Here is a 14,411-nt window from a genome sequence, read left to right on the forward strand (position 1 = left end):
TGTCATAATGCTTCAAATAATACAAAGAAGATATTTATAACATATTCTATGTCATATATATCTTCTTTGCATTTTCCTTATAATTGTTGCCCTGAAACTGCAGCAAAATCGGAGTGGGAGGCAGCGAAGAGGGCTGCCTCCCACTGACAATAGTAAACTGCTGAAGCGGGGGGCGGGGCCAAGCCACGGGCAGGAAAAGCCCATTGAAAAAAATGAAGAAAAGAGGCAGCTGTACATTTGCCTCACTGATGGGGCTGTGCCTTCTGCTCACACTAAAGCACGCCCCCTGCCAGTCATTCGACAACAGATCCATCACTGCTTCTGAGGAAATGGTCAGTGAGTAAAGAAACACCCCCATACTGTGACTATTGCGGAAGCCACCACAGCACACTGACTGCTGCAGCCGGGGCAGTGAAGGGTTTCCGGCATATTTATCTTCTCAGCTGATCTGCATGACCCCTATCAGGAGCCTCGAGGCTGCTAACATCCCGGAACACAGCAGAGCTGTGCACACATGGACACCAAAGGTTAGCAGACAGGGGCCATTAATCATCTGTCACTGTGCACTTTATGACTTTACACTGGAGACAGCAATACAGGGTGAGTTATCCTCAGCACTGTATTACCCCTTTCACATCGCACAAATAACCCGGTATCGACACGGCATATTGCCGTGTCGACACGGGTCAGTGTGCGATGTGAAAGCACTTTCTGAGAATCAGCGGGTCGCCTGACCCGCTAATTCAACCCGGTATAAAAGAAGGATTATACCCAGGTTGAATACCGGGTCAGGTGCAGTGTGAATGGGAGCCGCGTCGATGCGACACGGTTCCCATTCACAGCATAGGGAGAGGCGGCGCAGGAGATGAGCTCATCTCCCAGCGCCGCCTCCACCCCCGCCCCTGCTGCTGCTGCGCCCCCCCCCCCGCGGGTCGGAAAGCCAGCAGAGGGGAGCAAATGCCGGATCCCACCCGGTAAGGACACGTTTCATTTACCGGGTGGGATCCGGCATTAGCGATGTGAAAGCGGTATAACTCTTTGATTACACACACAGGGTAGTGTTTCTCCCTTCTTACTGCACTATGGGGGTTATTCAGAGATGGATGCAGATCTTGCTTCCCGCAGCAAGATTTGCGTCCATCCATCTATTCAAATGCTAGGGGCAGTCCAGCACAGGGCAAGGCCACCCAGCATGTGTGTGTCACTGCCTCATGATGCGTCCGCATTGATTTGAGGTTGACCCCTACCAGAGACATTTTTTTTTTTTTGGGAGCATCTAAGTCAGCACCGTAACTACCTGGCATACAGCGCAGTTGCCCTGGGGGCGCAACGGCCAGCGGCTTGTAATGAGTCAAATTGACTCATTACAAGCCGCCTCTGCTGTGTGCGCCATGCTGGAGAAGCCGGAGGCAGGGGAGCAGAGCAGCAGCGCCGGAGGGAGGGGGACTGCTGGAGCCGCAGCAGCACTATGCAATTGGTAGAGGCGCCACTGCAGCAGTCCCCTCTCCTTCCGCATTGGCTGCTCGCCGCCGCTGTGAATGCTGGGATGCGCTTCCCTCATGCCAGCATTCACAGCGGCGTCGGCCAGCCAATACGGAAGGAGAGGGGACTGCTGCAGCGGCGCCTCTACCAATTACATTGCGCTGCTGCGGCTCCAGTCCCCCTCCCTCCTCCTCCTTCTCCCCTGCCTGGGATCTGCCAGCACGAGGAGGCTGACTGTCAGCGGGGAGAGATGGTTAGTATCTGTCTATCTCTCTCTCTCTCTCTCTCTCTCTCTCTATCCTGTCTGCCGCAATGTGCAAAAAGGGGACGCTGTCTGCCGTAATGTGTAAAAAGGGGACACTGTCTGCCGTAATGTGTAAAAAAGGGGACGCTGTCTGCCGTAATGTGTAATAAGGGGGACGCTGTCTGCCGTAATGTGTAATAAGGGGGACGCTGTCTGCCGTAATGTGTAAAAAGGCACGCTGTCTTCCGTAATGTGTAAAAAGGCACGCTGTCTGCCGTAATGTGTAAAAAGGGGGACAGGCTGCCGTAATGTGTAAAAGGGGCTCTACCTGGTGTAGCGGTGCTACTGTGCAGCGTAATTTGAATAATGGAGACTACTGTGCACCGTAGTATGAATTGGTATTATTTTGTGGCCACGCCCCTTCCCCGTTAAGCCACGCCCCTATATATATATTTTTGTGCGCCTGCGGCGCACACTGCCCCTATCTTGCATAGGGGGGGCGCCAATGCCGTTTCTTGCACACAGCGCTAAAATGCCTAGTTACGGCACTGAGCTATGTATGACGTCACACAGATGCTCCAAAAACGCTCCTGACATGCCACCATTTTGCCCGCCACGCTCTTGCAACGTCATGTCGCCTCCCTCCCCAACGGCCACCGCTGTCAATCTCCTTGCGGCCGCATCCTGGTATAAGGTGTAGGGTCATGTACACGCACTTCTGCCAGTGTGCATGCGCAGATCCTCTGAATGCAGCCTCTGCATAGATGTGCGGCTGCGTTCGGGTCTGAATAGACCCTAATATATTGTGTCTTTAAATCTATTTTTATCATCCATCAAAAAGGTCTGCATCGGACCTGATTGTTTAACTGTGTCATTGTGCAGTAACGTTTCAACCATTAGAAAGCACTGGGATCTATACTTCGACGAAATCCTGCTCATAATAACTGGTTTACAGTTATGTATATTTCGAACAAGAAATCTGTGGCAACGTGTGAGGCCTGCGTTATATTGTGGGTTTATTCACACAAGCAAAACTCTAGAGATGGCACCCCCTCTTTCACCCCCATGTGTGCCTCCCCAGCCACTGACCTCACCGCACGTCACTGTTAGAAAGTGGAAACATTTAGGAACAACAGCAACTCAGCCACGAAGCGGAAGGCCACGTAATATCACAGAGCAGGGTCAACGACTGCTGAGGCATATGGTTCGTAAAAGTCGCCAACGCTCTGCTGATTCCATAGCTGAAGAGTTCCAAACTTCTACTGGCATTAATGTAAGCACAAAAACTGTGCATCAGGAGGTTAATGGAATGGGTTTCCATGACCGAGCAGCTGCATGCAAGCCTCGCATCACCAAGTCCAATGCCAAGTGTCGGATGGAGTGGTGTAACGTACACTGACACTGGACTGTGGAGCAGTGGAAACGTGTTCTATGGCGTGTCGAATCATGCTTCTCTGTTTGGCAGTCAGATGGGAGAGTCTGGGTTTGGCGGATGCCGGGAGAACGTTGCCTGACTGCATCATGCCAACTGTGAAGTTTGGTGGAGGAGGGATAATGGTATGGGGCTGTTTTTCAGGGTTTGGTCTAGGCCCCTTATTTCCAGTAAAGGGCAATCTTAATGCTTCAGCATACCAAGACATTTTGGACAATGCTATGCTTCCAACTTTGTGGCAACCGTTTGAGGAAGGCCCTTATCTATTCCAACATGAATGTGCCCCAGTGCACAAAGCAAGGACTATAAAGATATAGGGGGTCATTCCGAGTTGATCGTAGTCGTACTAAATTTAGCACAGCTACGATCATCTTCCCACACATGCGGGGGGAACGCCCAGCACAGGGCTAGTCCGCCCCGCATGTCAGTCCGGCCTCCCCCGCACAAGTACAAAAGCATCGCACAGTGGCGATGCTTTTGTACTTGAAGAGTAACTCCCGGCCAGCACAGCTCCTGCAGCTGGTCGGGAGTTATTCATCACTGCCTCGGGTCGCAGCGGCTGTATGTGACGCCACGCAGCCGCTGCGGCCCACCCCCCGCACGGTCCGGCCACACCTGAGTTGGCCGGACTGCGCCCCGCCGTGCCGCCCCCTCCCGCCCAGAGACCGCCTCTGCCTGTTAATCAGGCAGAGGCGATCGCTAGGTAACGACGGCTTTCGCCCATCTGGCATGCGACGGTGTACTGCGGCGCCGACGCATGCACAGTTCCGAACAAATGCAGCTTGCGATCGGGTCAGAATAACCCTCATAGTTTCATAAGTTTGGTGTGGAAGAACTTGACTGGCCCGCATAGAGCCCTGACCACAACCCAATCAAGCACATTTGGAATTAACTGGAATGGAGATTGCAAGCCAGGCCTTCTCGTCCAACATCAGTGCCTGACCTCATAAATGTTCTACAGAATGACTGAGCACAAAGTATATGTATTTGAATAAAATGTAATTACAGTCCCTGTTGGTGTAATAGTCAGGCGTCTGAATACTTTTGTCCATATAGTGTATATATTATATATGACATCCAACACTTTCACCTTGACAAAGGGGCGTGAGCCCTGAAATGTCGGCTATAGATTGTGTTGCCACTAATATACTGAAGCCACGCACACACACCGATCAGTCATAACATTAAAATCACTTACAGGTGAATTGAATAACATTGATAATTTTGTTACAATGGCACCTGTCAAGGTGTGGGACATATTGGGTAGCAAGTGAACACTGTTCTTGAAGTTGATGCGTTGGAAGCAGGAAAAATAGGCAGCGTCTGACAAGGGACAAATGGCAGTGGTTAGATACCAGAGCATTTACAAAATGGCAGGTGTCTTATTCGGTGGTCCCGGTATGCAGTGGTATACCTACCAAAAGTGGTACAAGGAAAGACAACCAGTGAACCGGCGATCGGGTCATGGGGAGCCCAACGCTCATTGATGCGCATGGGGAGCAAAAGCTAACCCATCTCTTCTGGTTCCACAGAAGAGCTAATAAAACACAATGGGGTAACTCCGACCTGATCGCTTGGCAATAATTTTTGCAGCCCTGCGATCAGATAGTCGCCGCCTATACGGGGAGTGTATTTTAGCTGTGCAAGTGTGCAATAGCCTGTTTAGCGGAGCTGCACAAACAGATTTTGTGCAGTTTCTGCGCAGCCCAGGACTTTCTCAGCCACTGCGATTAATTCAGGCTGTTCAGGACCGGATTTGACGTCGGCCTCCCTCCCTGCAAATGCATGGACTCGCCTGCGTTTTTCCAAACACTCCCTAAAAACGTTTAGTTGCCACCCACAAACGCCCTCTTCCCGTCAGTCTCCTTGCGATCGCCTGTGCGAATGGATCATTTGCACAAACCCATTGCTTAGCAGTGATCCGCTTTGTAGCCATGTGCCTGATCGCCTGCGGTGCAGAAGCACACAGCAGCGATCAGGTTTGAATCGGCTCCAAAATTGCGGAAAAGTTCATATTGGATATCCTAGATAAGTATCAGAGCACACAGAACATCGCAGCTTGCTGCGTAGCCGTAGAATGCCCATTTTAACCCCTGTCCACCGCCATGGGGCGCTTTAAGAAAGGAGGAGGCCCGGGTGCAGCCTGCTCCATGCGGGCCCCCTCCTCTCTGCCGGCAGCGCTCAGACTTTACTGCGCATGCGCAGATCTTCGGGAAAATGATGCTGCAGCATTTTCCCAGTGATTTTTAACGCGGACGCCGGCGCGGGACTCTTCAGGAAAATGGGTGCAGCGAGTGCGGTGGGAGCCCCCTCTGGACTCAGGGGCCTGTGTACACCGCACATATTATGGATACGCCAGTGCCACCGCCGAAAGCACATGCATTGAACTCGAGCAGAAGTTGAAAGGGTCGCACAGACGCCTACTGTTCTTTTATATATATATTCCTTAATGTCATGCATAAGTCCTTTCCCGTTTAATGAATAATTTAAATTGTGTATCCTTCAGGAGGTGCTCCTGGTATATAGTTTAGCATGTAGTAGAACCCAAAAAGAAAGGAAGTATTCCCTATTATGGGCACACATGGACTATTATACTCAAATAATCACTTAAAGTCATATACCTTGATAATGTCGATATTATCTTAGACCGCAAAGCTATACCTCTAAATACACTTTTATCGCGGAGCCGCAATGGCCGCTAGACTGAATACACATGCTACGCACTTTGTACGCTATTTGCGTACAGAGTCCCGCACGTGGTACGTACTTGGCATACACACGCCGCGCTGAGTGTATGGAGTACGCTCAGCGTGCGCACACACAATTGATAACCCTTAAACCTTGTTAATGATACAATGCAATGATATGATTACACTTTAAACCTTAAGTAGCGCTGGCGGTATGAAGTACCCGCAGTGCGTACACCTTATCAATACCAATACACCCTATACAGATAAATCTACTTTAAAGCCCTTGCAGGAAAGTGAAGACACCACACCGATTTGTAGTTGCAACCACAAGGTTCTAAGGTCACAGTGGATTAATTCCAAAAGGTAAAACAATACAAATCATACACTACAGGCTAACAAGTAAATCTAAACAGAATAATGGCTACAGAGAATGTACATACGTGAGAATGTTCGCAAGCGCAACCCGGCCGATCCTCCGCTGGTCATACAGATAGCGTTCAGAGTCTTCTGACCGGCTAGGCAACAATGGTCTTTTTATACATAACATGCATACACAATACAATGGTCACTGTAATCTCATTGTCCATTGGACACAGGGATGTGTCTACATTACAGAAGAGGTCATAGGTGGATTTGAATAGATGGGCGATGTCTTTCCCCAACTGCTCTTGTGGGTGGTATCCTCTGGATTCCCGCCGCATACATAATATACTGTAAATACAGTTAATGTTCATATTCTACTTTTGTACATAACTATACGCAGGAACAAGCGATCTCTCTCTAACTAACACCGGAATGTTACCCTCAAAATACCCTACAGCTGGATACTAGATATCACCTTCCAACCTTTATCTGACCCTTCCTATCATGCAAAGGCGAATCTCTTAGTCCATGAACTGTTTAAACTATTAGTACTCGCTGACATGGTCTAGGGGAACTATATCTACAATGTACACTATAAGGGTTAAATATGTAATGTTCTAATAACCCTCTATGCGTTCACAAACCCTACCGTAAATGCGCATACCACGCGCTAAGGCGCATGGCCGCAAAAAGCTCCGTTACGCAAATTGCGGATATGCGCACGCACGGCAGAGCGAGTGCACGCGCAGCGGGCATGTGCATGGGGTTAGTAAAAGGCATATGCATTACAATATTTTTCGACTTTAACAACCTTTTGGGTAAATGACCACTAATCTTAAAATATAACTTTGATTTATTTAATTAAAAAGCAAGCGAAATATAGTTCTAGTGAAAAAATGTGAACAAATTAAAGGTGAATAAAATGCTTAACCACTGTTGTCACAGTTATTTCTTCCTGTCTCTTTTTTTTCTCTTTTTTTAAGTGTCTCAAATGTTGTTACAATAGTTTGTTGCTACAATAACTCTTTCTAATGTTAAATCAGATAATTGTATCCATTGGAGTTAGTTATTACCTGTTACATGTGTACTGACTGTAGATTAAATTAGCCCTTAACATTACTCAAATGTCTAATTTTATGTAGACCAATTGACTCCCAGTGCTGGCAGTGTGCGCATCACTGCACCGTAATACACCCTTCATCTATATCACCTTTTTTTATCTCAGATTACATGTGTACCTTTTATTAACTGGTACCCAGAACATTGTTTTTTATTCATGCTGGTCGTCTATATGATGCTTTTGTGCATAAATTAATTGTTCAGTATGTTATGGGAACTGTAAACCATTATTATTCTAATGGTCTAATAATTTTCACAATATACACTGGTCAGCTGTATTTTCCCATTCGCTGCTTTGCAGTAACTTTTATTATATTTTAGTAGTCGCCTAATGTCACAAAAGCATCAGAACTGGATCACAGAGCAGTGGAAGAAGGTGGCCTGATCTGATGAATCCACATTTTCTTTAATATCATGTGGGCAGTCAGATGCGTGTGTATCTTTTATCTGTGGAAGAGATGGCACTAGGAAGAACTATGGGATGAGGGCAAGCCAGCTGAGGCAGTTTGATGCTCTGGACAATGTTCTGATGGGAAACCTTGGGATCTGGAATTCATGTGGATATTACTTTGACACGTACTGCCTACCTAAGCATTGTTGTAGACCAAGTACACCCCTTCATGGCAACAGTATTCCCTGATGGCCGTGACCTTTTTCAGCAGGATTGTTCAGGAATGGTTTGAGGAACATAGTTTAAGGTGTTGACTATCAAGCATCGGTGATGTTACAGTTCTTGAGGTGTGTGTGTGTGTGTGTGTGTGTGTGTGTGTGTGTGTGTGTGTGTGTGTGTGTGTGTGTGTGTGTTTGTTTTCCCAAAATGACGATCGCACTACTGCCAGTATAGTGGATCAATGGTTTATTAACACACAGGGTATAGTAAAGAAATCAGAGTAACTGGCAACTATTGAGAATCAGAAAATCCACAGTAAGAATGGGTTAGGTTCAAAATGCAAGCGGTCGGGATGCCGGCAGTCAGAATACCGACTGCGGCATCTGGACAGTGATAATGCTGACAGGGGGAAGGTAAGTATACTTTCCTTCTACCCATGGTCCTCTAACCCTCCCTTCCCGCAGCCTAACTCTAATACCTCCACCTCCCCGACCGCCGGGATCCTGACTAGTTCCCGTAAGAATAATGCCCAGGATTACTTTTGTTAGTGTAAAGCAAATTTGCAGGAAACGGGGACAGAGCACTTGGATCCCCAGGTAATAGAACAGGTCACTAGACAGAAACTGGGCCAGAGTGAATCTGCAATAGAGTGATGTGGAACCAATCATGGTGAACTCACCGCAGAACATAATTCCAGGAACGTGGAGCTGGCACCCACTACTGGGAACTCAAGGACACAAGACCTCAGGAAACATAGGACTGCATAAGCTACAGCTGGACGCAAGAACTCAGGACTCAGAACTGAATCTAGGAATGAGGGACTCAGGTCTGCACTGATCTACAGATGCACAGGCTTGAAACCTACACACCAAAGTAGAAAATGTCGCACAAACACCGATTTATCTTTTTATTTGCTCATTATTATCATGCATTTCCCGTTCCTTATATCATTCAAATTATATGTCCTTTGGGAAGTACTCCAGGATTATAGTTTGACATATTATAAATCCAAAAGAGAACACAACACAACAGAAAATACTTCCTTTCTTTTGGGTTTATAATACCTACACACCGAAGACAGAACTAGAACCTGAACACAGGGTTAGACCTCACTACCAGTAACCCAGAACAGAGAGACCAGACACCTGCAGCTGATGGTATATTAGCAGAGTACTGTTTATAACCAGGTACTTGCCATAGCAAGGGAGGGGGGGGGGGGGGGTTGGGGCGAAGGTGGAGGCGGCGCTGGGAGATGAGCTCATCTCTGCGCCGCCTCTCCCTATGTAGCAAACGGGTCCTGGGTCGCATCGACCCAGGAGCCCGTTTACGCAGCCACATACCCGGGTTGAATTGCCGGGTCAGGCGACTCGCTATTTCGGCAAGGCCCCTTTCACACCGCACGCCGACCCGTGTCGACCTGGCAATATGCCGGGTCGATACCAGGTTATTTGTGCGGTGTGAAAGGGGTATTTGTGTGTCATATGTGTGAACAAAAAAGAAACATTTGAATATCGCCTCACTATCTCCTTTAACATTTTAGATGGGAGATCTGGTGCAAAAAAAAATAATTGAATAGCTTCCTTGAGTGTAACAGAAATTGTAGGGGAACAGGCACTTTGTGAATACTTGCAGAGATGCAGACACTTGGGACATACTTGCCTACTCTCCCGGAAGCTGCTGGAGCCTCACACTTTTTGGGGTAGTCCCCTGCAGCCCTTGAAGGGTAGATGACTATGCTGATTCCTGCCACTTCCTGCTAAAGCGGGGTAGGATAGGGATAAAATCCTAAAATATTGGTGGCTGTGTGAAGGGAGAGAACATTGCTGAGAAGCAAGGAGTAGTATGATGCTGGGTGCGAGCGACTCACCTACTGTACCAGTAGGTGGCGGTGAAGGGGGGTGGAGTATGGTAGCACCACCTGATTTTTCAGGAGCCTCGTGGCTGTTCAAGGAGAGCAGGCAAGTATGTATCGATGTCTTTGTGCCAGATACCACCTAACACCTTCAGTGGTCTTATGGAGTCCATGACTCAATAGATCAAAGTTGTTTTGGCAACAGCGGAGGACCTACACAATATTAGGCAGGTTGTTTTAATGTCCCATATATATCTGTGTGTGTTTATAAAGAACCCTAACCATTCAAGAACAGGCGGTACTTAATCTTAGTTTGATATTTATTCCAACTAATACATTTCATCCTCATTCTGGTCAAAAATACCACATTCAATTGCCCTTGACATGTACTAATACACTTGTGGTGTGCCTGATTAAATGCCCATGTTTTAAGTGCACTAAATGGCAAGGTGGATATTATATAATCTCATAGGGTTTTTTTTTTAATAGACATCAGTGTTCAGTGCAATTTTTACAATCTTCATTATTTACTTGTTTACAGTTTTGGTGGTGGTTATTTCAGTCATTTGTTTATATTCACCATGGCAATCTACACAGTTCAGTGTGACTAGCTTCAGGGCAGTCCCATATGTGATGTCAGTCCGCTGGACATCCAGGAAGCCATTGGCATAGATTTTGTTCGCCGGGGTGTATATAAGGTGAGTCTGGATTATTTTTATTCATTTTTTTTATATGCCTAACAAAGGAATTATATCTGATATGTTGAATCTTCAGTGAGTGTTAAACTTAAGTTATTAACAATCCCATGATTGCAACTATTTTGTACTCTCTGATATTATTTGGTGGGTTATAATTTTTTATATATATGTGTGTGTGTGTGTGTGTGTGTGTGTGTGTGTGTGTGTGTGTGTGTGTGTGTGTGTGTATGTATGTGTATATATATATATATATATATATATATATATATAATATAATCTACACATACACACACAGAAAATTTGCACCCTGTAATGGAAATACAGCCTGTGACCTATTTTCCTAAAGATAGCAACTGATAGCAATTACATCACAAGGAGTGATTCCCTGTATATACTTAGATTTGTGTATGAACTGACACACGCACACACACACACACACACACACACACACACACACACACACACACACACACACACACACACACACACACACACACACACACACACACACACACAACAACCCCATATATACAGGCAATGTCATTAAAAACTATCTTCAGTGTAAGGAAAAATAAGGAGTCTTGGAAGCACCCACAGAGCTCTGATCTCAACATTATCTAGTATGTCTGGGATTACACAAAGAGATAGAAGGATTTGATCAAACCTAAATCCACAGAAGATCTGTGGTTAGTTCTCCAACATGTTTGGAACAACCTGCAGAGTTCCTTCAAAAACTGTGTGCAAGTGTACCTAGAAGAATTGATGCTGTTTTGAAGGCAAAGGGTGGTCACGTCAAATATTGATTAAGATTTCAGTTCATTCACTTTGCATTTTGTTATATAATATAAATACATTTTGAGGTATAATTAAATTTGAAGCCACATTTTAGATTATTCTGGAAAACTTTTCCAGGTATTCTGTTTATGATATTTTTGCAAAATTAGTTGATGGTTACCTTTGGGGAAAAAGGTTGCACAAGTTAGGTGCGTTGAAGAGTAATCACTTTTTTTTTTTTTCCCCCTATTCATTTTATTTTTCTACTGCAGGGGACCATTTAAGTGAAGATTACTTCAAGGTGAATCCACTACGTAAGGTTCCAGTGCTCAAGGATGGAGACTTAACAATGTCTGAGAGGTGAAAAACAAAGCAACCCCTACAAGACTTTAGAGTAGGCTACGCTGCATCACATCCCTGGGGCAGAATTCGGGGACCATGCATACCGTTTATGTAGTCATTTATTTGGCAGCTAATGGGTAACTCTCAGTATTTACATAGTTAAAATAGTGAATTTTCAGTTTCACAATTACATTTCATGCCATTAATTTCAAAGTAAATTGTACTAAATTGTGCCGTAGTGTGTTAGTGCCATTTATTTATATAGTGTAGTGTTTTACAATTGGGAACAAACACCATAAAAAATGAGACTGGGCATTACAAGATACATCACAGTAAGCAGCCGTCAACTCTGAATTGCCTAACCCAGATGTTTTCAAACGCGGTCCTCAAGGCACTGCAATGGTCCAGGTTTAGGTATCAACACAAATGGTTAAAATAAATTGACTGAGGTGCCAGTTAAGTCACCTGTGGCCAAGCATGGATATACTTAAAACATGAACCTTTGGGGTGCCTTGAAGACTGCGTTTGAGAGCCTCTGGCCTAACCTCTAATGGGAATCTGTGGTTACTATACCATGCACAGTACATAGCATTTAAGGGAATGTAGTCAGGAGAGACAGTTGGCATGCCGATTAGCAAGGACTATTTCCACTCATGGGTGACCATGACAGCCATAGGGGCTTTTTGCGCTTGCCCCCCCCCCCCTCTTCCTCCCCCGCTTGCATACCACTGCCGGGATCCTGCCATCGGTATGGTGACCGGCAGTCAACTGACTGCTGGTTACGCATACCTAACACCATTTAAGAATTAGATAATTTACCTGAGGCTCATGTGAGAATACATTACAATATGGGGATATAATGCTGTAATGAAGGTTACATATATATGCAGCATACTATATATATCTTGACCTCTGATGATAAACATTCCACCCTAAAAGTTAAAAAGATTTAGCCAGAATGCAACTAGCTGATGGTTGTAGGAATGAATCCACTTTTTAAATTATATAATTGTTAGGAGATACATACACTAATATTAATATTTTAATAGTAATCAAATTGTTCCCCCTTACTTTCCTTTGCCAGCACTGCCATGCTGCTTTATATGGTAAACAAGTATAAGACCCCTGATCACTGGTATCCATCTGACATAAGGAAGCGTGCCCAGGTTGACGAATATCTTGCTTGGCAGCATTTAAGTACACGTCCACTTGTATCAAAGCTATTTTGGATCAAGGTGAGAATATCGGGCTGTTTTGGATGTTATTTTTCTTTCTGTTTGCTTGTATGTATGCAATGAGGCTACAGAAGCAGACAATATCCTGCTGCTATGCAGGGCTGCTAAGAGAAATTCTGGGCCCCGGTACAACAACTTCCTGGGCTCCCCTGCCCACACTGGAGGGGGTGTGACCGCAGCATGCTGAGGGCATGGCCACTCCTCTTTGGGGGCATGTCTAGCACATCATAAGCACCCACTCACAGAAGCATGGCATGCCTCCCAGCCAGGGCAGTAGAGAGCCTGGCTGGGCCCAGGTACTTTTCAGGGGGTATGCCCTAATCAAAGGAGGTGAGAATCTGGGCCCCTTTATCAAACCCTCGACGCCACTGCTGCTGTGACTTATTACACGTAGTCTTGGTGCCCCCGTATACCCCAAACTTTTTTTGATCAGAAACTCAAAAGAATCAATACTCTAGGGCACAGTGATTCAAAAACGTTTAAGGACCACAGTCTTATACCATAATTTATGCACTTCATTTGAGAGCCCTTGTTATTTTGTTACACTATCCTTTATTTTAAATCACACATTTCTTAGCAGTCACATCCTCTTTTATTTAAAGCACAAATGTAAAAATACTTTCATACCCAGGATTCGAACCCATGACTTTCCATATTGCAGTCAGACACCTTACTTATGTAGCTGTTTGCTTGTGTAAGGGAGGTGTCTCAAAACGGAGATTATCTGCGCTCCCCAGTCATGCTCTATCTTACTTCTGCTGCAAGCCTGGGCGTGATCCCTCATTTGTGCACTCCCCTGATTTCCTCCGCCACCAGCCGCAGCACTCGGGACTCTGTACCAGCGTCTCTCTGCCTAGCGGCCATCCACGGCCGCAGAACACCAAGGTTTCCATCGCTCAGTTCCATGGATGGGAGGTATTCATGTGACCGGCGGTCAGGAGACAGACGACATGACCTCCCCCAACATCCTGCCCCCTCACTATCCCAACACCACACCCAAATGGACAGCGCCATGACAGTCTCCAGTCAGCTGACCTTCCTGGAGTCAAACCGGATTCACTTCCGCATCATGTGATCCACTCATCCACTCAACTGTAAGCACTGGGTATAAAGTCCAAGTCTCAGCACTGGCAAGCTGTCAGTGCTTTGGTATCTCTCAGCCTGGCCAGAATCTCCTGCTGGTATAGACTCAGTGCAGTTGTCATCTCAAGCACTCCCTGACTGCCTAGATGAGTTAAAGGGCCATACCTGCTACTCCATCTCAGCATCTTCAGATTCACTGGAAGTCCTCCAATGATCCAGAGGGACTGTCCTGCATCCCTTAGTGGCATTAGAGACTCTGCTGGTTCCTACCAGCATCCAGTTAACCTGCTGTGCAAAGTTAGCGCACTTCAGTATCCGGAAAACCTGCCACTGCTGTCTTACCACCCTTTAGCATTAACTAACATACTGTGCAGAATTACCACATCCCAGCACCTGGGAATCCAGCAGTGCTGGCACTGCATTCCACAACATTTGGAATCCCACTGTGCTGCCACAGTATTGCTAGAATCTGGAAAACCTGTATTGT

General features: G+C 46.1%; 1 protein-coding gene across 2 annotated transcripts in view; it reads left to right on the forward strand.

The window, feature by feature from the left end:
- The first annotated feature begins 235 nt into the window (after positions 1–235).
- The window catches only part of LOC134884805 (glutathione S-transferase theta-1-like), a 43,104-nt gene continuing 28,928 nt past the window's right edge, over positions 236–14,411 (forward strand). The window contains exons 1-4 of one of the 2 annotated variants that reach the window (XM_063913031.1): positions 236–527; positions 10,334–10,490; positions 11,537–11,658; positions 12,691–12,841. In XM_063913031.1, the coding sequence (XP_063769101.1) occupies positions 12,698–12,841 (144 nt within the window). In that variant the 5' untranslated portion in view covers positions 236–527; positions 10,334–10,490; positions 11,537–11,658; positions 12,691–12,697. The remainder of the gene's footprint in view (positions 528–10,333; positions 10,491–11,536; positions 11,659–12,690; positions 12,842–14,411) is intronic. The other variant, XM_063913020.1, reaches the window with a different exon arrangement.

This window comes from Pseudophryne corroboree, chromosome 1, assembly GCF_028390025.1.
Source record: "Pseudophryne corroboree isolate aPseCor3 chromosome 1, aPseCor3.hap2, whole genome shotgun sequence".
Classification (NCBI taxonomy): domain Eukaryota; kingdom Metazoa; phylum Chordata; class Amphibia; order Anura; family Myobatrachidae; genus Pseudophryne; species Pseudophryne corroboree.